Here is a 25,363-nt window from a genome sequence, read left to right as displayed (position 1 = left end):
ACAACAAATCCAATACTGATAAGCTACAATTTAGGCCTACACGTTAGTCACCATGCAGACAGTGCGTACCGATGTTGTCTATAAATAGTTGGCTGTTGTAAGCAGCGTGTTTTGCATTAGTGAACGGAGTGGTCGATCACTAGAGCATAGGACTACGTACGAAAATCTTATGAATTATTCTAGCATTAATTAATAGGTTCTACTTGGCAGGAATAATTTGGATACTCCACATATGCCGTCAGGGCTAGTTTTGTACGGCTTTTATCTCCCGGTCTGACTGTTAGGATTGTTTGGTTAAGTTTAAGGTATCGATATTGGCAAAAATAAATACACCGTCTCATAACATAATCTTTTATCTTTATCGTAGGGAGAGTGTACCATTGAAGACTTGTTTAATGTATGACAAGTAAAATGAAGTAAAGTTCCCTGTTCGAAGCTGACGGTCAATTGGGCAAGTGAAGTAGAGTTCACCTGTTTCTGTGAACTCGGCATATGAAAGGATGGTGTGGTCAGCACTATGCCCAGCCGCCTTTACTTTCCCTAACGTGAGTTAGGTACCCATCACAGCCTGGATGGACTCAGGGCAATCAACAGACTTGAACCCAGATTCAAACTCAAGACTTATAAAACTTATAGGTAAGCAGTCTAGCTCACTAACACTAGGCCACTCCGTCCCTATATATGGCAAAGAACGCTAGATATTTCTATTAACCTAGAACAAAGATATTTATGGGTAAACTGAAACACATGAATAACTATATAATCTATATTTAGTTCTTCATTGACAGCTAGTGTAACAGATGGAGCCAGTGATTGCATGAATTATATTAAGGGCCACAGGTCAGGCAAATTTTCTCGTGTAGGGAAATAAGCCTAGATAGGCATAAGCAGGTAATCTTATATTTACCAAATGGCAAAAAATTTTAAGGGTCCCCTGTGATTTGTATCATACTGTCTTGTTTAACCCTAAGAGTCACAAAAGGGGGGTGGGGGTCGGGGGGTGGGGGAGAGGGGTGGGGGGTGGGAGAGGGGCATTTCCCACATTGGGTGATGCCAAATTAAAAAACGTACTGCCAAAACAATGTTTTATCCAGTTAAAACATCAAGAGTGGGTAATAAATAAAATTGCAAGATTGTTGAAAAAGGCAGGAAGAGGGGATGTGTGACAACTGACTGTAATATGCCAAGAAGAACCCTTACCCTAACCAGACAGGGTTAATCTACAATGTGGGAATGGGGGGGGGGGGGGGAGTAATCGAAAGGGGAAAATGTCATGCTCCCATCTACATCATTAGGACAACATTTTAGTGTTCCTTAAGAAATATACATCACAAGTCAGTAATACCATACATTACATAAACAGCATTCATTTAAAACCAAAAGCAAGATGGGTGTAAAAGTATTTTTTTTTTCCAATACTTGATTATATGCTATTGGAGGAGTATAGCAAATAATTGCCTTTAAATAACACATAAATGTACTAGTGAGGTTTTTGGACATAACATCCAACAGTTTGATCAAAGGGAGGTAAGCAATCAGTTCGTAAATAAATCACAAAAGTATGGTGTACAATTCTAAAAATAGAATAGGCTTTCACCTAAAATATAGGAAATTTAACAGATTTTTTAAAAAATCATTAACATGAAAGGAATATCAAAATATAAATTGATTATACAAAAGTAATAAAATGGAATGTTAAACAATGACAGTGCTAAACATGACATCAAGTGGAATGTACAGTCAAGGGTTCAGGGTTATTATGTTATTGTTTATTATGTAAAACATAAGCCAAGGCACTGAAAAGGTTCCTTGAGTTTCATGGAACAAAAAAAAATACAACTGAAACATACATAAAATATATTTATGGCAGAAACAGATGAGTTATACGGTTAATAATTTATGTCTATATAAATAAGTGTGAACAGTGAGGAAGAAAATTGATTCAATAAATGGAGTCTTTGCTAGTCTGATTTAGAAGAATAAATACACTGCTGTTGACTAAGCTAGTAAGTACTTTTTTTATGTCATAAAAAGCATGACTAGCATTGCAGCATTTTAAAAAATATTATGTTAACTGTTTATCTCGTTATATTCAAAATTATTTATGGGACATCTAAGCACGTAAATATGAACCTATAAACATCCACTTTTAAATTTCATGTATACATTAACATGATATTGTGCATAATATACTATTTGACTGAATATAGGACTATTATTTTCATTTTGGTAGGGTCATCTGTGATTATCATAGGATTGATAATTCTTACAGTTACTAAATTCTCCATACAGAAATGTAAAATTTACATGAAGTTAAATATTAACACACTTTATATCAGTGTGTATATGTTACTGGTTACAAATCGTGAAGTAAAGATTAAAAACTCTAAAACCTTCTGTTAGATGCTCAAATTAGCACAAAAATACATCATTTTTATAGTGCAGAATTCTTTAACTTTATAATATCCCACAAATGTGATCAAAATTAATTACTTATAATTAAAATGTAACATGCACATTTTCTAAAACTAGACCACACATGCCTGCAGACAAAATAATGTAACAATTTAAATGCAACCAATTCAGTTGAACCAACATTCAATGAAGAAATGTAATTATGATCAAAAACATAATTATAATAGTCTAAATCAGTTATATGTAATAAATGTCATTTGTTTTATACAAGGTACAATCAAGTGAGACCCTCCTAACCAAAATATGGTTTATCAGACCATAGGCAGATGTCCAGATTTATACAAAACAATTTTCTATTTAATGTAAACAGCCTGTACTTAGCTTTGAAGCAGTAAAGAGGGGACTAAAAATAATAGTTAATGTTTAAACTTTCTTCATATTGTAAAACAATATTTTGATTTCTGATGGGTTTGAGAAGTAAGAACCTTTAACAACCTTTTTAAGAACAAATAAAGCTTAGTGTTGTTTCAAGAACTGAAATATTGCTTTTATTTTTTTCTAATGTAGTTGAATGAACTTTATACACTGATTGCAATGAAATAACATTTTTAATAAATAATAATTTACATGTAAAAAAAATCAGTAGAGATTGTAAGTTGCTTCCCTTATTTTTCTTCCCTATAAGTGTAGTTGCCTCCCCTACATCTCTTCCCTATAATGGTAGTAGCCACTACTGCGACTCATATTATGATGTTGGCTGTTCTGCTGGATGGGGTAGCGCAGCTGGCTGGAGCTGTTGATACTGGAGTTGTGGAAGCTGTTGTTGGGGTGGATGTGGTGACTCCTGTCACTGAAGCTCTCATGGAGGACCTGCTCCAGGTCTTGTTGGGTGTCCATAATGTTGACATGGAAAGGTGAACCAGGAACATCCACACCTGACCACCTACAGAGCATAAAGCTTTTTTAATGACTGAAATTCATAGAAGCTTTTAAACCTTAGTCTTTTAAGGCAAAAAAAAAAATAGGTTCAAATATTTACTAATCTCTTCCAACAAATTTATTGAATGGAGAAATTTAAATGTTGAAATTATTAGAAACCTTTACACCATAAGCCTATGAAATAAACTACATTTTATAGATTATTACTAATCTCTTCTAACAAATAATTGAAGACTTAGGGAGACAAAGGATTTTAAATATCTCTCTCTATGTATATTTCAATATAATATTCAAACCACAATGTTGCAGCAAATTATTTTAATACAACATTATCACAAAAGCATAGATCTAGGTAATATACTGTGTATTCACTAGTAGATGCATATAAATTACTAACTGGATTAACTGAAAAGTATTTACCTGACGTTAATTATATAGAGACCAATAACAGATGGATAGTATCTACACAGAATTGTGCGATCTTTCTGACTCTCTCTGTACATTTCAACTTGGAAAGCTCCTGTAAATACAAATTTACTTTGTATTTCTAAGTGCTAAAAAACAGCTTAAATCCCATACAACTAATGTAAGCCTATTTAATCACTATCCATCTTGGATTAAATATCAAAACGGAATCCAATAAGATAAGTTTTATTTACAAATTACTAACAGAGTGACTGAATCCAATAAGATAGTTTCATTTACGCAAAGAAACTTTTGTGAGATAAATTACAATCAATTTGGGAGAAACTTTTGTCTACTGAGATAAATTACAATCAACTAGTGAGAAACTTTTCATTACTGAGATAAACTACAATCAACTAGTGAGAAAATTTTGTCTACTAAGATAAACAACAAATGACTAGTGACTATTAGCCATGAGTAATTAACTAGCACAGTGACATGATGAGCACACACCTTTAGGTCCTCTAATTCTGACGGTCAACTGACCAGCGCCTGCACCACGTGTCTCCACAATAAACTGGCTCTGGAAGTTGGCCAATATCCCATGCTCCACCCCAGGTCCACTGACCCTGACCTTGGATGCATCGGGCTGTGCTGAGACTTTGAAAGGGAATGGGCTGCCTGAAACAGTTAAAAACATTTTTACAATTCTAGTTACAATAAGACAGAGTTTGATCTTAAACAAATACACTATGAATTTCATTTCATGCCTGACTGTCTTAACAATCACATTCAAATTTTATTCAACTATACATATCAGATTGGATTTTAATTTTTCTTTTTGACTCAAGCAAAGAAAAGGTTATTTAAAAAACACCATGAATGATGCCAGATAAGAAAGTGAGTGTACCTTGTACATGCTCGCCACCATATTTGATCTGTAGCACATGCTTGCCTGCCTCTTGTGGCTGTACAACCAGCCTGTAAGTCCCATCATGATGGTCACTTAATTCACAGTAGGCAACCTTGGTAGGTCCCATACAGTAGGCGGTCAGCTCACCTGATTATAGCAAGACAAAATGTAAACTAACCATTAAACAGGATACACAGTGGAAATAAAGCTGGCTGAAAATATTACATGTTGACATGCATCTGAGGAAGAAGATAATACTAAAAAGCATGGGAAATAAAGACTTCATTCAGTTTCTCAAAATCTTTTAGAGCTGGAGTAAACAAAAAGAACAGTTTTTAAAACTTTCATCAGCATTACTAGAGATAAATATAAATGTTTAATCATGGTTAAAGAATCAATCGTTAATGTATATGACATGTTAAATAGAAATCTTGAGATGTTAAATTAACAGAGTGCATTATATGATGAAATGCGTGAACTAGCATCTGCCTTTAAATTAATGGCTTAATTTGACAGTAAGCTTGTTAAAAGCATTAACCCCCACATCCTATTAAAAAAATTGTCAGTCAGTAAACACAGGTGTATATCTGTAAGGCATCAATACATACAACTAAGACCTCAAGTTTTCTGTAAGAAAAAACTGGTAAAAAGATAAGTCTTTTAAAATAACATATAATAAATCAGTAGCAGTGTACATATTCCTCTAAAGACATAGGTGTTTTATCTTTTTGCTGGTGAAGAAACTTCAGATTTTTCTTGCTCTCTGATTGTGAAGATCAGTGAGAGGCCTCCCTCACTATAGTTTGCTTTCAGCTATGTGCTGGCTGGTCTAAATCTGCCCTAACATTAAATTAACATTGAACAACAAAATGAATAATTTGATATTAACGTTCAAGCTTTTAAATCAGCCCAGCAAAACATTTCCTCCAGACTAAAACTAAATGGTGACATTGAACAAAGACAGCCTATCAGCCTCCTACCTGGTCCAGCCCTTCTTGTATCAATGCGGAAGTCCAGGTTACTGCCCAGTAGTCCACCCTTGAGGCCCTCACCATTGACCACTACACGGTTTGGATAGGAGGCTCCAATCACATTCACTTTATACGGGGCTCCTCGCAGCTAGTGCAGGAGAAATAAAGAGATATCAAATACACATCTTTCTGTACTCAATAATTGAGCAATATATACACTAGCAATATGTATTTGAGGGTATTTTTGCTAATATCACAAAATGAACACTGAGCCTTACTTAAACACTGACCTATACCATAACACTAATGGCAATACAAGTACAAGGAGAAACAAAAATCTAAATACAATACTATGTTGTATAGCCAACATTTCTATATGAACAATGAAACAAGTATTTATAACTCTTTAAATGATTGTAAATTACCTGTCGACCATTCCAGGAAATGTTCAGAAGATATGCACCAGGTATGACTGGAATGTATGTGCAGCGAAACTTTCCTCCCCCTAGTGGAGTCTTGAACACCTGGATCTCAGCTCTAACACCTGTCAGCTCAACATCGGGCTCACCTGGTTGCCAGATAAAAGTCAAGAATTGAGAGCAAAAACTTTTTTTCAAACATTTAACACAAATTAATGAAGAGAAACCTTATAGGGGTTAGTGGGTGACTCTAAGTGAACTAGCCACTTTAACACAGCAGAAGTAATCACAAGTAATCACATGTGTTTTCAGACACATCAAATGACTAGTTGTAAAAATTTTAGCCAGAGCTACATCATTTTCTTTTTTTAAAAAAAACTATCCTGGACTACAAGACACTCTTTAAAAAATTTTAAAATAGTTTTCATTTTTCTATCTCTGGGAAAAAAACATAACCAAACTGAACCAACAGACATAATGATCAAACTAAACCAACAGAAACTATGACCAATGTGAAACTGACCTGGTCCTGCCTGACTGCCATCAATGACAAACTCCGCCTCCTCCCTGACAATGGCCTCCTTCAGCCCACGTCCAGTCAACCAGACTTTACTGGGGTCAGCAGCTCCATTCACTGCGAAGCCCTGGTAGGGTGAGTTGACCAGGGGATGGTCAGACCAGTACAGGTGGATGTAGTGGGTTCCTTCTTCTCTGGGCACAAACTTGACAATGCTCTTGCCTTTGTGTTCATCGTCCACTTCCACGGGCATCAGAGCACTGGGACTTTTGACCTCTGCCCTCATCTGACCTGATCAAACAAAGGTACACATCTCTTATTTCAGGCTGTTTTATTCTAATGATCAATCATTACATGAATGCTTAAAGGGGTCGGCATTGTCGAGTTGGAAAAGCTAATGGTTTCTAAACCGAAAAGTCTCGAGCTCAAACCCTAAGGCAGATGAGACTTGTTAGCTTGGGACAGCCACTTTTCTAGGAGAGATAACTCCAAATCAAAAAACTACTGCCTTGTAGTTTGTTTAGGTTGGACAAAGGCTATGGAAGAAAATTCAAAAAGAAAAGCAGGCTGAAATTGTAGTCAATGGCCCCCAACAAAGAAGATGAATGCTTATATTTTCTATTAAATAATAATGTAGCATGACATGAGTATTTAATTGGCTAAAAAATTATTTAAAAAGTTGAAGTAAGGTCAAAGATTTTAAACATATAATCACATTTTTAAAAAACAACCTATAGCATTAAGCAACAAACTTTATACAGCTAGTTAGATCAATAAACACAGACAAGAAGAAATACCAAGACTTATTTAATACAGGACAAGACACAAGTTGTATACCTGGACCAGCTTCTGAGGTGTCAAATGGAATCTGTTTCTCCTCTCCTACAACCAGGCTGATTCTCTGCTGACCATCCATGTAGTGGTGCCAACCCCCAACAACCTTCACCTTCCTGGCATCAACCACTTTGGGATGAAAAGGGCTTCCTAGTAGGTTGAAATAAGAGATAGAATTAGATGTAATTGTCTGTTACAAAAGTAAACTGCATAGTTTTGAATGTAATGTTTTTAAAGTAACAGCAAGATGTTACACCAGGGTAACAAAGGGACAGCAAAATAAAAAACCGAAGTGGCCTTACCTGGAATCTCTTTACCATTCCACCTGACATAGACATCAAAGAGTCCCACCTCAACTGGGATGTAAGTGACCTTGTACTGACCATCAGGCAGTGGATCAATGCTGCACTTCGCTATGGCATTAGGACCTGTATTTGATATACGCAACATACAATTTAATAAAATTAAAGTTAATCTGGACCTGTATTTGTTACATCCAACATACAATTTTATAAAATTAAAGTTAAAAAGGGTAAAATATAATTACAGTAATTTTTAAACATTTTTTAAAAATCAAGGTGAAAAAACTTAGTGTAAATTTTTTTAACAATATAATCTATACGAGTCAAATAAAAAAAGATAGAACCCTAAAGTTAACAAACATAAACAGAAAACAGCTGTAATGTAACTTGAGACTGACCATCAACTTGTACAGATGGCTCCCCTTTAAGATTCCTGGCATCAATAACAAAAGTCGCAGGTTTGTCTTCCTCCCCTCTGTGTAGACCTTCACCATGGGCTGGTGGTAATGTCCCTTCAGATATTTCTTGATGGAAGGGACTGCCTGAAATAAACATATACAAGATATTTTAAGAAAAGATATACTTTGGTACCAGGAAATACAATTTGAAAAATGATATTAATGGTAGCTTCAGACAGCGTGACATAATGTTTTATTGTGATAACAAATGTGTTGACTGGACAGGTAAACAATTTGTTTAAAATACACGTGCACTGTATGCTAAGGAATCTTAGGTATGAAATGTAGAATATATCCATAATACAAAAAAACCTTATATGCTAAAGTACAATTTGTTGAATTACTATCACAGTAATGTGCAGGACCAATTAGGAATTACCTCATTAAACAAATGCAACAAGAGATGTATATATATTAATATTGCATAGTGTATTTACTAAATACTAGAAACAAATGAACATATCTTACAACAACTCTAAAGTAATTCACAAGATAGTTATTTGTCTTACATTAGTTATTTAAGTGTGATGTTCAAATAAAGTCTTTTTTGCCAGTGTTATTATTGTAAAGAAATACATTAGCTTTAGTAGTGCATTTCAAGTGCTTATATAACTTTATACTTGTATGCATTGTTTTCTATTGTGATTACACGCAACAGTAGCCTAGGTATATTTAAAAAAAAAGACACTGTCTTTGACCACTTTTTCAAACCAAAAAGGTTGAACCTTTAAAATAAACATACACTGACTGGACTGTGAGGAAAAAATGTTTAGATAAGATTCAGCTTGACTTAACAGATCAAACAGGAGGAAGGCCAGCCTACCAATCAGTTTGACATTTACACAGTATTTAGACAGACTTGGTTTAATTGAACTTCTCTGCCATCCTTACTCATCTACCATCCATAGCTATAAGTTTAAAAATTTCTAAACCTAAATTAATCTTACAATATCCTCCACCATGAACAAAAAGGTTTATAACCTCTTATTTCAGCTACTTATGAATAGCAAGAAACTATCAAAAAAAATAATTTTAAATGATTCTTTTAATGGACTGAACTTTAGAGCTGTAGTAATTTTAAATTAAACTTGCTGTCAGAAGTTTACTGTAAAGAAATGTCAACATACTTAAGGATTTCTAATATTTAAGTAGCAAAGACCAAAGAGGTCTTAGTACATATTTGTAAGTGAGCAAGACAGAAGAAAAAGTGATCATGTGGCAATACTTCACTAGTATAAGGGTTAAAGCTTAACTGATGGGCTAGCTAGGGTTTAGACTAAAAATCACCATTACAACTATTAGACCCATTCACACCCATAATAATAGTAACAAGATTACAGGCTAGCTCATCATTATAGGCAACTCAACATTGATATAATTGAAGGTCTAGATATAATTGTGGCTGATCAAGCTGGTATAATTTTATCAATAATTATTTGGTTCAACCACCATTGATCATTTATAACAGATTCTAAACTATTGAAGCCAATCAAATTTCACAAGGAAGCTAGTTGAGCTAGACTTTACATAATGTAAAATACACACACTACAGATGGCAAGTTAAAAAACTGGCAGGGTGGATGTGAATGTCTTTAAGATGAGCCAAACTAACTCAAGTGGTGAGGTAAACTTGGTGAGGTATATGAGGTGTGTTTGTTCAACTAGGGGATGGCAACTGGTCTGTGTATTTGTTTAAAATGGGTAAAAACTTGAGTCATGGAGGGGAGAAGGTAAAAGAAGGAAATGTTGACACTAAGTCAATTAGCAGCAGGGGTTGGAGATTATGCAAGAACAGAAATAGTTGAAATGTTATACAATTCACGATGATATTTCAATACGTTCAATCATGAGAAGATGAAGTCACGCCTCATTTTCAAGGGGATGGAGGGACGGTGTAATCTTTTTGTGATGATGTGTTACGAGGGAGAAGTGAGATGCTGATTAAAATTTGTATTTCTTTTTTTTAATGATGAGATTATGGTGGAGACATCATTTTAGAAAGGGATAGGGGTGGGCGGGGGTATGGTGAAGAGGTATTGAGACATCATTATAGAGGGGGGGGGGGCTCGTTGTTTTGTGTGACGATAAAAGGATAAAGATAAAAATCGTTGACATTCGAATATGACGTCAGATGAAGGTTGACACTTTAAAAGACGTTTTGTCATTTTAGTTAACATTTACTAACCAATCCCTGGAAAGACAGAGAATAATAGCACGTGGGTGAGGAGGATTTAAAAATAAACAAGCGAAAATACTTTTCATGTATTTAAAATGTGAAGAAAGTACGAAAATGACGTACTCTTATTCCTACAAGAACGCCCATTATAATGTAATCTTCTGCATATGCAAGGCAAATGCCAGGCATTTTTTGTCTGTACTCCAGTCTAAAGCGGCTGACGGATGCACAAGGCGTGGCCCCGCGTGTCGGCTGCTATTAGAAACTTACAACACGCAATTCAAATTTGACGTGGTGCGCAGTTCACGTTTGTTAACGCCGCCGTGACGGGAATTTCTAGCAACTTCTCTCTGTCGTGGGCCAGGCCGTACAAAACATAAGGCTCACTTTTTTTAAAGCAGGAATAGTTAATAATATAAGGGGGTAGAACAATCTCACGACTCACACATATCGCACAATTATAATCACAAGCAGATTGGTAATTTGAGTTTTTTTCTTCCTCCCTTCAGGTGCCAGAAAAAAAATGTGTCCACACGTTTTAAAAATCTACTTTCTAGACGTAGTTATCAAATTTCTAAAACAACTATTCTTTTTTTTTTAAAATATATATTAAACATTTTAAATGCACAGTGGACGCAAATTATCCACCCATTGCCGACAGACCACATATGGGAGAAAACACGCGAAATTTTACGTACAATCTTCTTTTGATGTTGCTAATCAATTAATTCTTTTTACATCATTTCAATATTTACTATCTCTGTTTCACAAACCGTTTGATACAACGATACGACTTAACATCAAAGATATAATTCTATCAAGTAGCCTATCAACTCTACCCACCATATTTTGTATCGCCATTTCTGTTGGTTGACCGCTGTCCGGTCGATGAACCCGCTGAGTGGTGGTCAACAATGAGGTCAGGCACCCGAGTGGAATGTGGAGGTACAACAACGTAGACATTAGCTGGACCGGTCAGTGGACTGCTGAAGCCAGACCTGGTCAGACTGCCGCTATGAGAGCCGACTTGGTCATAGCGAGACGTGCTGTGCTGACCACCGTCTGCTGTACGGCCGTGTGTCCTTGAAGATTTGACCACCGCCACCTTCCGGTGCTCTTCGTGCTGCGCAAAGTCCGACGACCAAGACGACGACGACACCGTAGACGAAACACCCCCGATGTTTCCGATGATTTTTTCTTTACCCGGAGCTTCCATGATGGTTGTCATGGTAACAGGAGTCGACCTCGGCGATGTGGTGTCGTGAGAACCTTGCATTAGATGGACGGGTTTGGGGGCGCCATCCGTCGTGATGAAGTAGGTCTCGGAGCTGCTGTTGTCCGCGGAGCTGACCATTATCTTGTGTGACCTGGGGGAGCTTAGACCGGAGGAGCTGACGTCAGAGTGGAAGGAGCTGCGAGAGAACTCGTCGTCTGATGTTTCGTTGGCGAAACTCATGTCGTAGCTGAAGTTGGGGTTGAAGGAAGTGTTAGCTCTGTTTTTCTCGAAGTAGGTTAGGCTCCGCTGGGAGAGTTCCGTGCTGCTTCGCGTTTTACTGTCAAAGTGGGTAGTCCTGGTTGCATTCGTGATGGTGAAGTTATAGTTGGGTTGGTTATGTGAGTCATTGGGTAAGTTGTCGGGATAGTTGTGTCCGGAATTTGATGACCCATGGCCAGTTTTACGAATGACAAATCCAGTATCACTGATGGGGACACCTTGGTCACTTGATGTGGCATTGGAATGGTTATTTCCGGAATTGGATGATCCTGTGCCAGTTTTACGTATGATAAATCCACTATCACCGATTGAGACTCCTTGGTCACTTGATATATTGTCGGGACGATTATGTCCAGTATTTGATGACCCATGGCCAGTTTTGCGAATGATAAATCCACTATCACTGATGGGGACACCTTTGTCAATTGATGTTGCATTGGGATGGTTGTGTCCAGAATTGGATGACCCATGGCCAGTTTTACGAATGATAAATCCACCATCGCCATTGGGAACACCCTCGTGCAAGGCATGACTCTTGGTATAATCCGCATCAGAGTACTCAACATTCTTCTGGATGTCCCCTCCTGATATTTTGATTTTTGTCACGGTCCCTGTGTTGTCGTCATGGTTACCATTCAAACTCTGATTGTACTGCGTATTCGAACTCTGATTGTACGGCGTATTCAAGCTTTGGTTGTGCTGTGTATTCAAGCTCTGATTGTACGGCGTATTCGAACTCTGATTGTACGGTGTATTCAAGCTCTGATTGTGCTGTGTATACGTGTAATGTTGTCCGCTGTTGCTATGATTGTGGTCGTTGTCCCATCCACCAGTGCGATTAACAACACTGTTTTTCAACGTGAAATTTCCCCCCGAGTCGGTGCCGTAGTTGTTATGGTACTGGGTGTTGTCCAGCTGGTTGTGATGGGAGTGATTGGGTGTTCCATCTTGAGGTCCGTCTCTGACTGTTATCTTAACGTTGCTGTTCACGTGGACGTTAGTCTGGCTGTGGTTGTAGTTGACGGTGGAGTAGGTTAGATCATCGGGTACAAACGGCGATGCTGTGACTGTATGAAGCTGACCGGAGCTGTTGTAACGCGGTTCACTTGGTTTATCCGCCGCGTGTGTCAGCTTCCTATTCTTGTTGGGTAAAGCATAAATATCTTCGTTGACGTGACTGTTGGTTGTGTCCCCGTTCACAACAGCTTGAGAATGGTTGCCATTCATTGCAGAGACAGCACTTTGAGAATGGTTGCCATTCATTGCCGTGTGTAACGAGTGGTAGTAATTGGAATCTGTATACTGAGTGCCCGATCTCTCGAAATTCGCATTGTGTCGATTTTTTATCATCAGGTGGTTTTCAAGTTTGTTCAGAAGAGATTTATTCGAGAAAACTGCGTTCACATTTTCCATAGAAACAGAATGTCTCCCGTCAACTTTTTTCGCCATTTGTAAATCCACGGCGGACTCTGTCTTGTTTTCACACATGCTCTGAGGCCGCGAGTTCTGGGACCGTTTCTCCAGCACGGACGAAAGTTCCTTGACCACCTCATTGTACTGCTTGGACCCGGGGTCTTTGATAGACCTCCGAAATATCAGCGGGAAGAAGGGATCCGAATCTCGGCCGGTCTCGTCGTTTTCATTTTCTTTAAGCATTGAAGTTTCTTCAGACGGCGGGGTACGCCTGCTGTCGTCAAGGAGGACACGTGTGTTCTGGGTCTCGCTGGTTGAAGTGTAAACACCCGTGACGTCGTTCACAGTCGCGTAATGAGAAGTGACGTCCGCGGTTGAGTAATTAAAAGTGACGCTGGTGTTGGCAGGGTAAAGGTCACCGGCGTCTTTGTTTGAAGAGCTGGTCACCTCGGGGCGGATGTCGGTTCGGGAGACGGCTGGACTCGGCGTGGAGTAGCTGTCGCCGTTGTCCCCGCTCACGTCCGCGTGAAGAACGTCGACAATCAGCTCGGGGACTGAAGGAGACGAGACAGCGGCATAGGTGTCGCCGAGGTATTCGTCCGTCAACTCCTTCCCCGAGTCGAAACTTCCCCGCTCGTACATATCTACCTGCGGTGACTCGTCTTCTATTGTTCCTTTCTTCTGTTTCGATTTCCCTTTACCGCGGGTCTTCTTCTTTTTCTTCTTGGCTGTATTAGAGTCGGAAGTGGCGAATGCATCCAGCGAGGCCAAATTCTGTGCCGAGACATAATGACCGGAACTGATGGAACTGCGCCTCGTGCTGTCTTCATACTGCAGAATGGGCTGTCCGGCAACTCTTTGACCACGCTTGCCTTTCGGCGTTGACTGGTCATTGCCCATGCTGTCCTCGACTATTTGTTTCCCCCTGATGTGCTAACTGCTCGTCGAAAACTTGCTACAAGTGAATAAGGCCAAAGTCTGAACAACCGCTCCCAGTGCGGGGAGGAAAAAACTCTTTGTTTTTAACTTTGAATGACATCTGTAGGACCAACACCTTCCGCCGCCCCGCTCCCTTTAGCTTATACAGCCTGCTCATCAGCCCCCTCAACTGTTGACATAGCCAGCTCCAACCTCACCAGCTTCAAGCCAAACTTGCCCCCCTCACCATGTGTAACATGTTGACACTGTACCTAATCATCATAGCCACGATTCTGTGGATTAACGTGAACCCGTCTAGCGCAGCACTCGGTATGTCTAGTGTTGACACTGGCCCTGGCCCGTGTTTGTAGTATCTTTTCCCGTAGGTTGGCCAAACCCGTTCCTCTATTGTTGATCTCAGTACACGCTGGCCTCATTAGAAGGCCAGTAGTTAACTCTAAACTAAATGACTCGCGACTTTCTATTGATGACGGAAAAAACGACCAACGACAAAGAAAAATGGTTTTGAAACCCATGAAAAGAGACTTCAAAACAAAGAACTAAGGAGAAAAAGTGAAAAAATAATACCCTTGTCACTCCTTAAACTGACTGAGCTATTTTAAGCCATCTTAAAAGGATTTGACGTGTTAAGTTGAAACTGGCAAATGCAATGCAGTACTACAAATAAAACCTGTTGTTGTTTTTTTTTTGGGGGTTGGGGGGGGGGGGGCATATAGAGGCCTAACAGAATTGTTAGAAAATAATTACCTCTATATAAATTAAATACATTTTCTTAAAAATGCATCAAATCAACATGAAAGGAATCAATCTACGGTTATTTTTTTTTTCTTTTCTACGCCTCTGTCAGTGACAAGGTCACGATGTTCTCATTCTGTCAACTATAAATCTCTTTAAAGGAGCGAATATTTTATGAGGTATTTTTCCCTAATTTACATAACATAACACCTCTGTGTTTAGCTATGTTGGTCACAGTAACCAATCAGTTTCTCTTTGAAAGAGTCTAGTGGGTCAAAAGGAAAAACAACCTAAATCGTTTGTTGGGAAAGTTACCATCACATTCATTAGGTCTAAAATATTTAATTAGGTCTTTTGGTGAGATATTTACCATAAAAGATTTAATTTAGCAGAAAGAAAAATTAGAATTTCCCTAGAAAAACTTTCGTTTCTACAGACAGTTCAACAAAAGTAGAGGGCAAGTTTATAATGTAGAAAGATCAATTCCTTAAAAACTAACCAAGACATGGGTTGCTTATTTCACATTTTGGTATTTTGGCAAAACAAAAACAGAGCTACTTAACTAGAAAGCATGGAGCAAGTGTTTTTTTTTATTCACCATCTAAAACTATTATTGAATCGATGCTAGACACATCCTCAGTTAATTTTAACAGTATGACTACTTTCTATTATTATTTTTCTCTTAATTGTTATGTTCTTCAGGTTTCATCACAAATTGTATTGTTTAAATGAAAGTATTCAGCCTATCTATGCTCCATCCCTTTTGCCCATCAGCCCTGGTGAGTATCTGACATAAGGCCACACAACCCCTTCATATCCTGTGACTATTGATACATCTTCATCTACCACATCTGTACCTCATATGCCACAGAACCAACTGTATGTCCTCCCTATGTGTAGATATGTCTTAAAAGGGTACAACTATAACATAGACCCTACTATATATGCTCAAGATGAACCAGAGTTTAGGTCTGCTCCATACAAGAACAGCCTGCCTATCTGAAGCAGTGTTTTCAATTATATCAACAGAGTGGCAGAGTGGTAGAGCACTCAACTGCTAGTCTCTAATTCAGCTCTAGGACTCATGTCTGTAGAAAGTAGGCCTGCCTGATGGATACTTGACTTAGGGAATGTAAAGTAGGCTGGGTATAGTATTGGCCACACTATCCCTTCATATGCCATGGTCACAGAGGCCAATGAACTCTACTCCACCTGCACAAATGACCATCAGATCTAAAAATGCACTTACCTAACTAATTACCCAGACTGACCATTAAGTTCCATACAAGACCCAACCTGGCTAACCCATGCAGTATTTTTAATTATATGGCTATGATTTGCCTTGTGAGACAAAGAATGCACCCAGATAAATGGGGGGGGGGGGGGGGCCTGCCAGGGCATTGGATGAAGAGATCATGGGTTGCACATGGAACTATAATACCAAACTAAATGCCAAGATTCAACACTGAGCTCTATGTGAGCCCAACTTGTCAAGCAGCACACAGTATAAAAATCATAAAGCCTGACTAAATGCCAAGACTCACCATTGAGCTCCATGCCACTGTAAGAGATAAAGATTTTGTGCTGCCCTGCCTCTGTGGGTGTGTAGGAGACACTGTGTTCTAGGGGGGCCAACTCATCCATGTTGTAAGGGAGAGTTCTGCCTGATGGACTCTGTATGCGCACTTCTACCTTACCCTGTCCTGCCTGGGTGCAGTCCACTGTAATCACAAGCATTTTCAATTTGTCTTCATTGTAATTACAAACATTTTCATTTAGTCTTCATTGTAATTACATCTAAGCTTGCATTCTACATTAATGCACTGAGTAATGATTTTCTAATAGTCATAGTTTTGTACAAAAGGCATATGAACTATATCAAGCCAAAAAGTATATTTAATGTTGGATATTAATGTTGTCCCTTAAGAATATGAAAAGGGATGTAACTGGGTACAGTCCACTGTCATTTAGTCTTCATTGTAATTACATCTTAGCTTGCATTCTACATTAACCCAATAAGTAATGTATTTTATTCTAATAGTCATAGTATTATTCAAAAATGATACATTATCCTATACATGTTACTTATCTAAGCTTACAAAAGGGATTTGAATTATATCAAGCCAAAGAGTAGGTTTAATGATTATCAAAAGGGACGTAACTGCTGCCAGGAAGAAATACCTACATTTGAAGCCAGCAGTTTCATTGATGTTCCCATGGTGGAAGTTGTTGACTCTGATCTTGTGGATGTCAAACACATCAATATGGAATGGACTGCCCTGAATTTGTTGGCCACCATATAATACATCCACAGAGTGGCGACCTGCAACAAACAATTTGATTGTTTTCATTAAACTACAATAAAAAAAAGATTTAATAACACATTTTAAAACAAGGAAAACTACAAAATTAACACATTATCAGGGGTCAGCGTGGTCGAGTCGGTAAAGCTGTCGGTTGCTAAACCAACAAGTCCTGAGTTTGAACCCCAGGGCAGATGAGGCTCAATAGCTGGGGACAGTAACTTATCTAGGAGAGACAACTCCAAAATCAAACAACTGCTGCCTTGTAGTTTGTTCTTGGTTGGACAAAGGCTATGGAAGCAAATCCAAAAAGAACAGCAGGTTGAAATTGCAGTCTCAATGGCGCATAACCAGTTGACATATATACTTAATTGTGTTGAAGAAAAAACACATTATCCCTGATTGAATTACTGTTGAAAGATTTGTCCATCTAAATGTATTCCTTACAGTCACTATTTATGTGTTATGGACTTGAACCTAGGATCCAAACTTGAGACTTTTCAGTTAACAGTTGAAAGCTTCACCATTTGACCACACTGTCCCTTTATCAATGCTTATATTGTATTGTTATTGAACCAGTGAAAATAGGAAGATAAAATGTATCATTGCTCATCATACCTGGGCGAGTAGGTGTCCATTCCACCTTGTAGTCTCCATCAGGTTGTTGGATAAGTCGAGCTGGAATGTTTTCTCCATTGGGGGCTGCAAGAAATTTAACACATTATTTAATAGAGTCAAACATTTTTCAGATCATTTCAGTTCTGAAGTGATGATCTATTGATAGCACACAAGTGTTAAGTATTTTGTAGGATTCACGCCATCTTACACATTTAGCTGAGGGAATAAAATAATTTTAAAATATAAATTTGTAAACATATCTGAAAAAATTAGGAACAAGATATACATTTTTAAGCATTCTAATTATCTAAGTTTACAAAAAAAAAATTAAATTAATTTAAAAAAAAAAAAAAGAGAATCAGCAGTTACATAAAAAATTGCAATGAATATTTTTTGAATTATAGCAAAACACAAAAACGTTTTATGCTTAATGCATTTATAATGTAAGACACAAACCATTGTTAAGATAAACTACAACTAAAAGATGGAACAAATCCGTACCAATAATCTACTATACAAGGTGCAAGGCTAAGTTGGAAAGGCTTTTAAAACGTGGGTTAGTTCATCATAATTATATTCATTGCTAATAACAAATGAGTTGATTCAATTAATGACACTTGAATATACAGTATAGTCAAAATGTCATTGTGCCAGAATGCATATATGCCCATAGCATATTGATTAACTAATTACTAATTTGTCCCTTCTAATAATTTTAAAAGTTTTATTGACATTAGCTGTGCTTCAGTAAATGTTATAGAAAGGTGATGGTGCAGCAATTAACCTAATTAAAGATAAATTACCTGAATAAACCTATTGATATAAATTCTAGGTTGAATAAAACATATGTTGACATGAAGAACAGAATCAAAATATTTTACAAAGTTAGTGTTAATCAAAAACACTGGTGGTCTTGTTAAATTAAAAATAAACCAAAAGTTACCAGGTGTCAAAAAAGTTTGAATAAAATAAAATGTTTTGCATTAACATTTTCAGATATTTTACTGTCTAGAAATTTAATATTTTTATTGCTGTATTTTTATATTTTTTTTCAGTTTAAAAAGCATAAGCTGATTTATGAGAAATTTTGGAACAAAATAAAAAAAAAAACAACCTTTAACATTTTAGCTTCATATTTTAAAAATGTTGATACATAGCCGAAAAATTCTCACCAAAAAAATATACAGCTAATATAATTTTTAAACCTGCAATCTTAGTGAAAAAGTATGTCAAATACAAACAATTAAAAAGTATATTTCTTCAGACAAATGAGAAGTGATACAAGATTCTGAAACCAACCTATTAGTTCATGCAACAGAGTAAAATTTAACTAAATACAATTTGTTTTTAACTATAAACCTTTTCCCCATCTAGTTAACTAAGTGTGCATGTTTCTAGAAGACGTGGAGGTGTAAACTTGCTTTCATACTTGCAAGTGATCTGTCATGTATATTTATTTGAGTAAATAATTATACAAAAAAAAAGTAAAATTGATTTTTAGACTAATGATCAATATGGCAGATGAAATAAAATTCAACTGTCTTTTTAACCTTGACTTATGATAGTATTACTGGCTTGTTTTTTTTTTACTTTCCCCAACTCAAGTTAGGCAACAATCACATCAGGGCTGACTGGGGGTGGGGTGTACTATGAACTCAACCCCAGGAACAGATGAAGCAACCTTTGGTTTTGCAACTCCAATACCAATCCCAATTTGTATTCTGGAGTTCTTTCAAGTAAGAACTATTTTATGACTATTTAACCTGGAATGGTCATCTATCTTAACATGATTTGTGAACAATTCATAACTTAACAAAATTCAGGTGTCTCCAAATTTTAAGTCCAGCCGATTTACAAAAAGAAATTAAAGAAATATACCAACATCTGTAAAAGATCTGACAGTTTTACACAAGCATAAAAACAGAATCATGCATATCTGTAGAACAAAGTAAAGCAAGAGTATCTAAGCATGACATGCCCTTAGATCCACACCATCTAGATCAACTAAACTCCCATCCACCACCAGCTAACATGGGAGAGAGCCATGCCGGGGTCCAGACAACCTAAGATCATGACGTCCAGCATGTCCTTGTCAACTTTATGGCCACTGGTGTGGAGGACAAACCAGTTTCTTCCTTTAGTGTTGATTGGCTCTACACTGGAGAAGTTGATGCGAATGAAGGTGGGTCTGTCCTCTTCTACTTCAATTATCAATGGTGAGCCTTTAAGGAAATAGTTACATTTTGATAGTTACTATCATTTACAAATATATTTAATTCATAAAGAAGTTATATCAGTGGACAGTTACCATTGAATAGTTATTATCATTTACAATTATATATAACTGGTCAAGAAGTTATATTAGTGGACAGTTACATTTTAATAGTCAGTATTACATAAAGTTATACTTAATCAGCAGGTAACTTATATCAGTGGACATTAGAATTGTCAATTTCATTTGAAATTATATTGAATTATGTATTACAACTTGAGACATTTAACAAATTATTATACTAAACATTAAGTACGTTAATCAACAATTGTAAATTAAATATCTATTATGGCTCGTTATATTGTTTTACTCAAAATACAAAGTGCAAATGGCTTATGAAGTAATAATGTTCTAACACGGATTATGAAAATCTAACTTTGTAGCAATCTATTTGATTAGGGCCAATTTAACAAGTTTTTAAAGGCAAATACTGACCTGGGATGGTATCCCCATTGAAGGTAGCCTTGACCTCATAGCGCCCCACAGACAAGGGTTTAAAGGTATAGTTGAACTGACCATCATCTATCTGATGGCATTCTGCATGTACAGGTTGTCCTTTGTGTGTTATCTGGACATCCAAATTACCAGCACCAGCAGATGATGTGTCAACTGTTGAGTTCAAACAAATTAGTTAGAAGTACATTCACAGGGAAATTTAGAACCAACATTGCATGTAGTACATCATGTTAATAGAAAATGTGTGGGTCAAAATTATAGGGCCAATAGCATGGTGAAATTGGGTCTGGTGAAAGCTGCCCTTTTGGCATGGCCCCAGGACTGTTCCTTGTACAACCAAGCTTGATCCAAACACTGGCCCCTATACACCCCAATCAAGAAAAAACTATATGGGGCACATGCAGATTAGATACCACAGTCCAGTTCATCCACAAAGTTGGACTTGTTAAATCCTCTAACATAAACTCAATTAAGAACGCAGAAAAAGAAGAAAACCAAACAATAATGCAAATGAAATGAAAATAATTTTAAAAATTAAATGTTTTGAAAAAACCTTTTAATTTGTGATTGAATTTCAAGTGTTTAATTAAATTTCAAGCAAGTTTATTGAGTATAATAATGTCAACATTTTAATTCATCACTTACTAGTAAATCCGATTTCTCTTTCTTTCTGTGGAGTTTTGTCTACATCAATGATTCTAACAGCACTTGGATCATACACATTGCAGGTGAAAGGGCTGCCATTGATGGGGGAATCCCCCACATTGACATGAATCTTGTGAGGACCAACTTCCAGCGGGGTGAAGTTCATTCTCAGATTACTGCCATGGTTTATCAGTCTAGCAGGTACGGTATTACCACTTGGTGCTGGAAATAAAAGGAAATTCTTGTCTCAACCAAGCTAAATTATTATCATAAAAACAAATAGCTGTTTAATATAGCACAAAAGTGATTGAAAATGTGTTTCTTATCTTAATGAATTTTATAATTACTAAAAACACTTCCCCTTAACCCGTATTGTTCCAACTCCACTGTTTTGTTTTCTAGATTTATTCAATGTTATGTTTTAAATCCACCAGTGGATCACTGCAAAATATTTACGGCCATATCTCTCACCATTATTACTCAGCAATTCCATTTGACCAAGTGTTTAATAAATTAATGTTAAAGATCAACAAACTTTAAAGACGTGAAAATGTTTGCAAACTGAATCTTAGGACAGTTCAGAGGAGGTGAATGTCAAATAAATAAACTTTACCAATAATTTGGACATCCATGTCTCTCTCATCCAACCCTTGATGTTCCAATGTTAGCCCAGATTCTTTGAAAACTTTAGCTGACCGCAGGCCATCTCCAGACAGATTTACACTTGTGCCATCAATAACAGCTACCTCAAATGGTGTGCCTTCAAGTTTAAACAAGTTGATTTCAGTTAATAAACTGTACAATAATATATTACTAAGATAGAAAAATAATGTTGAGATAAGTGTCGTTAACATGGTGATTTCAGATCAGCTGTACAATAATATATTACTAAGATAAATGAAACTTGTTGAAATAATGTAAATATGTTCAGGAATATCAGGCTATTATAAAGTAGGTTTCATTAATATATTACTGAGATAAATGAAAGTTGTTGAAGTAATGTAAATATTTTCAGGAATATCAGGCTATTATAAAGTAGGTTTCATTAATATATTACTAGGATAAATGAAAGTTGTTGAAGTAATGTAAATATTTTCAGGAATATCAGGCTATTATAAAGTAGGTTTCATTAATATATTACTGAGATAAATGAAAGTTGTTGAAGTAATGTAAATATTTTCAGGAATATCAGGCTATTATAAAGTAGGTTTCATTAATATATTACTAAGATAAATGAAAGTTGTTGAAGTAATGTAAATATTTTCAGGAATATCAGGCTATTATAAAGTAGGTTTCATACCTGGTACTTGCAGATCATTAAAGAACAATGTCACCAAATGTGGAGCAATGTTTTGTGGTGTAAAGCTGACATCAAATCTGTCTTGACCAACTTCTCTCAGCCTGCAAGGAATCTCATTGCCCCTGCATTTGACCAGGAAGTTTAACTTGCCTTGACCAGCTGCTGATGTGTCCACTTAAATGACAAAAAAAAGAAATGTATTAAATTTAAATAAAAATCTGAGACAATGGCATACATCCTATATGAACTTGTACATCAAAATGTTATATTCAACAATCCGATATATGGCAAAAATTTTGTCATTGCAAGATAAAAAAAAAAAGCCAGTGATACTTTTTGTAAGTAAAACCACTTTATATTAAACTGTGACCTACTGTTCAATTTCACACTGTTTTAGTACACTTATTTCTAAACCATTTATGCATGTTATAATTTATTAAAACAACCTATTTAAAATAACTTTTGGAAAGGCTTTAAATATTATCAGAATTATAAAACACCTTAACTATTTGAATCAGTGTGAGTTCCCTATGATTTCACAGTTTACTTACCATTAAAGTGCATAGGTCTGCCAAAATAGGCTCTTCCAGGGGCATTCACTCTGATTAGAGCTGGATCAAAAACATTGCAAGTGAATGGACTTCCCCTAACAGGACTCCCAGCACATTCTACATACACCTTGTATAAACCTGAAGAAAATAAATGTAAACACATTTGAGTTGATCATTAAAAATGTTACAATAAATACTAAGTATTAAGAGATTAATCAAGCAAAATTATTTTAAAAAACTAAGGTGAAGAAAATAAATGTAAACACAAGAGATGATCATAAAAAATGTTACAATAAATACTAAGTATTAAGAAATGAATCAAACAAAATTATTTTAAAAAACTAAGGTGGCTGGGCTTTGTGCTGACCACATCCATCTGTATGCTGAGGTCATAGAAAAAGATTAACTCTATCTATTTCATGTGTCTTGTGCATGAAGGGAAAAGATGATGGTGATGATAAAAAGTTAGAGTAAACTACTTACCAACTTCTTGTGGAGTGTAATCAATTCTAAGTCCAGTTTTAGTATTGCCAGAAATATGAACAGGAATTTCTTCTCCATAGGGAGCTGTGAGGAGTGAAAATAAACAAAACCTTTACATTCAGAATAAATAAATAGACTTCAACACTAAACTATTAATAAACATTTTTTTTTACAAGTTATTTCCGAAAACAAATTTCTTAAGCTTTAAAAAAATGATTTAATAAAATTTTTAATTAAAACTTAAAGGAAGAGTAAAATCTTTGTTGATAATTGAATAGAACTAGAAAAGAACTGATAAAATACACTAAATATGTATGTTCTATATTAAGACTGCCTTAAATAATTGAAGAAGATATACTGGGGGTCAACTTACACAAAACTCTGACGTTAAGCCTGGCATCACCAGCATGTCTCATATTGACATGGAAACTTGTGGGGAAATTAGCAGCAGCCATAGTGACTCCACTCCCTGTCACTTGGACACTCTCAGGGTCAAGGATGGGGCACTGATGAGGGCTGCCTAAAGTAAGAAGAAAGCAATTGGTTCAACGATAATTATAGTTAGAACATATGTTCAATTATATAGGTTTTAATATGTTCAAGACCATTTGTCATGTAGATTTTAATTATGTTTGATTGTTGTCTGGAATTTACAATTAAAAACAGAAACTGTACAATTTAAAGCTAACATAACAAAAATGTTCAATAGAGATGGTAGTCTCCAAATATTAGCCATATGTTGAAACAAGAAAGTGAACATGATTATAATAATAAAATAATATGTTGATAAACTTAAGCATTAGGACAGCTTCTATTGAGATGATTTAGTAAGATCATACCTACCATAGAAAATTGAACAAAATGAATGAAACTACAATAGCATTTTAACACTAAAGGTACAGCTGTTATTAGTAAAATAGACTAAAAGTTATGTGCTTTAAAAATAACTTGAATAGGACTCTTTAGAAAATAAATTATTGTACACAAAAAAAACAATATTATAACATAGGACTGCAACAAATCAATACTAACTATTGTGAACAGCTGTGCTATAGCCTAAGATTCAACACACAGAGTGTAATTAGATGCTAAAAAGCTTTCCAGGATTAGATTGTTTGTTCAGTACATTCACACATAGACCACATTATGGAATGCATCATTAATATTGAGCTAAAAGTGTGCTCATTTCACAAAGCATTGGATATGAAATAGCATCAGCATTGGATATGAAATAAAGATTTCACACACTGGATGATAGTTAACGTTTAAGTTTTACACAAGAAATAAATTACAGGCATTAAAACTGATTATTATCCAAGAGGTTAAATGTTTTACTAAGTTATTAACAATTTTTTTTTTTAAATATGAAGTCACTATAAAAAATATTTAAGCTTAACTGGCAACACACTCGCCCTTTAAAACTGCAGTACAATTTTTTCATTATAGTTTAACCCAGATTTCCCTGTTCCCATGTGTGTAAACTAATATTTGATAACACTCAGCCTCTCTACTCACTGTTGACAGGTATAACTGGTACATTTGCATAGGTAAACTACCAAGGCAAGCCATGTCAATAACTTAGCCCCTTACAGCATCCTTCCCACCCTCCAAGGATTGCTGTGTACACAGTCATGGAAATTGGGGCACCCAGCTATTGAATCTTTTCTAAGCAATATATTTTCTACTAGTATTAGAAATAGAACTTGTGAGGGGTATTGCAGTTTATAGGGCAAATATCATAGCTAACCAGTGATGGAAATTGGGGCACCCAGCTATTGAATCTTTTCTAAGCAATATATTTTCT

The 25,363-nt window shown here is 36.2% G+C and overlaps 1 protein-coding gene across 1 annotated transcript in view; it reads right to left on the bottom strand.

Moving 5' to 3' along the window:
- Window positions 1-1,392: 1,392 nt before the first annotated feature.
- The window catches only part of LOC131931136 (filamin-B), a gene marked incomplete at its 5' end in the record, with an annotated part of 77,223 nt that continues 53,252 nt past the window's right edge, over window positions 1,393-25,363 (bottom strand). Inside the window, 21 exons of the mRNA XM_059287833.1 lie at window positions 1,393-3,358; window positions 3,775-3,874; window positions 4,273-4,440; window positions 4,670-4,819; window positions 5,653-5,791; window positions 6,069-6,211; window positions 6,586-6,870; window positions 7,417-7,563; window positions 7,716-7,841; window positions 8,114-8,257; window positions 16,476-16,652; window positions 17,117-17,254; window positions 17,853-17,936; window positions 19,916-20,074; window positions 20,560-20,733; window positions 21,226-21,447; window positions 21,839-21,985; window positions 22,526-22,699; window positions 23,077-23,214; window positions 23,560-23,643; window positions 23,933-24,079. Coding sequence (XP_059143816.1) covers window positions 3,115-3,358; window positions 3,775-3,874; window positions 4,273-4,440; window positions 4,670-4,819; window positions 5,653-5,791; window positions 6,069-6,211; window positions 6,586-6,870; window positions 7,417-7,563; window positions 7,716-7,841; window positions 8,114-8,257; window positions 16,476-16,652; window positions 17,117-17,254; window positions 17,853-17,936; window positions 19,916-20,074; window positions 20,560-20,733; window positions 21,226-21,447; window positions 21,839-21,985; window positions 22,526-22,699; window positions 23,077-23,214; window positions 23,560-23,643; window positions 23,933-24,079 — 3,290 coding nt within the window. The remainder of the gene's footprint in view (window positions 3,359-3,774; window positions 3,875-4,272; window positions 4,441-4,669; window positions 4,820-5,652; window positions 5,792-6,068; window positions 6,212-6,585; window positions 6,871-7,416; window positions 7,564-7,715; window positions 7,842-8,113; window positions 8,258-16,475; window positions 16,653-17,116; window positions 17,255-17,852; window positions 17,937-19,915; window positions 20,075-20,559; window positions 20,734-21,225; window positions 21,448-21,838; window positions 21,986-22,525; window positions 22,700-23,076; window positions 23,215-23,559; window positions 23,644-23,932; window positions 24,080-25,363) is intronic.

The sequence above is a fragment of the Physella acuta genome, unplaced genomic scaffold, assembly GCF_028476545.2.
Source record: "Physella acuta isolate Inbredline_101_S28 unplaced genomic scaffold, ASM2847654v3 ptg001898l, whole genome shotgun sequence".
NCBI lineage: Eukaryota > Metazoa > Mollusca > Gastropoda > Physidae > Physella > Physella acuta.
This window is presented reverse-complemented; position numbering and strand designations above follow the sequence as displayed.